Source organism: Trachymyrmex septentrionalis, unplaced genomic scaffold (genome assembly GCF_001594115.1).
Source record: "Trachymyrmex septentrionalis isolate Tsep2-gDNA-1 unplaced genomic scaffold, Tsep1.0 scaffold176, whole genome shotgun sequence".
Taxonomy (NCBI): Eukaryota; Metazoa; Arthropoda; class Insecta; order Hymenoptera; family Formicidae; genus Trachymyrmex; species Trachymyrmex septentrionalis.
In genome coordinates this window covers 423,211-424,966 of record NW_017304928.1, presented here as the reverse complement: position 1 = coordinate 424,966, position 1,756 = coordinate 423,211, and the positions used below count along the sequence as shown (strand labels likewise).

The 1,756-nt window shown below is 42.0% G+C and overlaps 1 protein-coding gene across 1 annotated transcript in view; it reads left to right on the top strand.

Annotated features, from left to right (window-relative positions):
• The window catches only part of LOC108746528, a 9,437-nt gene extending 7,818 nt beyond the window's left edge, over positions 1 to 1,619 (top strand). The window contains exon 2 of the mRNA XM_018483350.1: positions 7 to 1,619. Within this exon, the coding sequence (XP_018338852.1) occupies positions 7 to 1,619 (1,613 nt within the window). The remainder of the gene's footprint in view (positions 1 to 6) is intronic.
• The last annotated feature ends 137 nt before the right edge of the window (positions 1,620 to 1,756 follow it).

The following is a 1,756-nucleotide window of genomic DNA, read 5'->3' as shown; positions in this document are numbered from 1 at the left end:
CTAAAGATAAGAAGAGAACGAGATGCGATCAAGGTCAAGGAGTAGCTACAGCAGCTGGTTTATTATCCATGAAAGAATCCAAAGCACAACCATGTTTGTTCTGTGGAGAGAAACATGATAGTTCGAGTTGTGAAAAGGCGAAAGGCATGGATATGGACGAGAGATCTAAGATCGTTAAAGAAAAAAATGGCTGTTTCAGATGTCTAAAGGTAGGACAAAGCTATAAGAAATTTTACAGCAAAGAAAAATGTCCCTGGTGCAGTAAAGGACACTGCCTTTTGATGTGCCGAAATCTTTCGAGCAATAGCCAGAAATCGGTTGATGAGAAGCCCAACGGTTCAAAATTCAACGAGGGAAATAGTTGTTTGGCTAATGTTTCAAGTGCCAAAATATTTTTACCTATACTGAAGATCAGGATGCGTGGACCGAGAAAAAGTGTATCTGTTCGTGCCATTATAGATACAGGCTCACACAGATCCTACATTTTGAAGAGGTTAGCAAGGGATCTAGGATACGAAGCAGAAGGTGAGCAAACGATGGTACATTTACTTTTTGGAGGAACGAAGACTAAGCCTCAAAAACACAAAAGCTATCGGATCCACATTGGTAACTTGGAAGGAACGTATAAGTGTGATTTTATAGCCTTACAACAAGACACTATTTGCCAAGATGTTCCCAACATAGGCACTGGCTTGTGGACGGAGGCGCTTAAAGAGAAGAATGTCCATCTAAGCGACACCGGTGAAACCAGAGAGTCTATTTCTTTGTTGATAGGAGCGGACGTTGTGGGCAAGCTATTTACAGGCAAAATCATACAACTGAACCAAGGAGCGACAGCTATCGAGACGAAGCTTGGATGGACGATTTTAGGCAGAAATTCAGAAGAAAGTAGTGACACAGACACTACGCTGATGGTCGTCTCCATGTTTTCTCAAGAGGCCAGCGTGTCAGATTTATGGAAACTAGACACGTTAGGAATTACTGACCCGATCGAGAGCATAAGTAAAGAGGCACGACAAGAAGAAATTAAGGCATTGCTTCAAGAGACAACAAAGATTACCGAAAAAGGACATTTCGATGTCATCTTGCCCTGGAAGGATAATCATCCGCCCTTGCAAGATAACCGGGACATGGCTAAAAGAAGATTGGATGTCGTCACGAAGAAATTGAAACAAGAAAACTTATTCGACGATTACAATACAATCTTCAGCAACTGGCTCGAGGAGGGTATTATAGAAAAAGTACCTGTGCATGAAGTTGACAGAGAGAGTTACTACCTTCCGCCAGTTGTCAAGAGAGGAGGAACCACTAGGATTCGACCCGTTTTCGATGCCTCGGCCAAGAAGAAGGATACGCCGTCGCTCAACCAGTGTTTAGAAACGGGATCCAATCTTATTGAGCTTGTTCCAGCATTGCTGCATCGATTCAGAGAAAAGAGGATAGGAGTAACAATAGATATTGCTAAAGCCTTTTTACAAATTAGCGTTTCCCCATCAGATAGAGATGTCCTAAGGTTTTTGTGGTGGCATACTAACGGCGAAATCGAGACTTATCGTCGGGTTGTTTTCGGAATAACTAGCAGCCCTTTCCTTCTAGGAGCCACCAAAATTACTCATTGAGAATACGTTAAATTCTACTGTTTCGACACACGAGAAATTAATTTACAAGAAATTGCTAAGATCCTTTTACGTTGACGATTGCATCACCAGTGTCGATTCTTACGAGGACTTCGAGATTTTTCAGAGAGAAGCAAGTT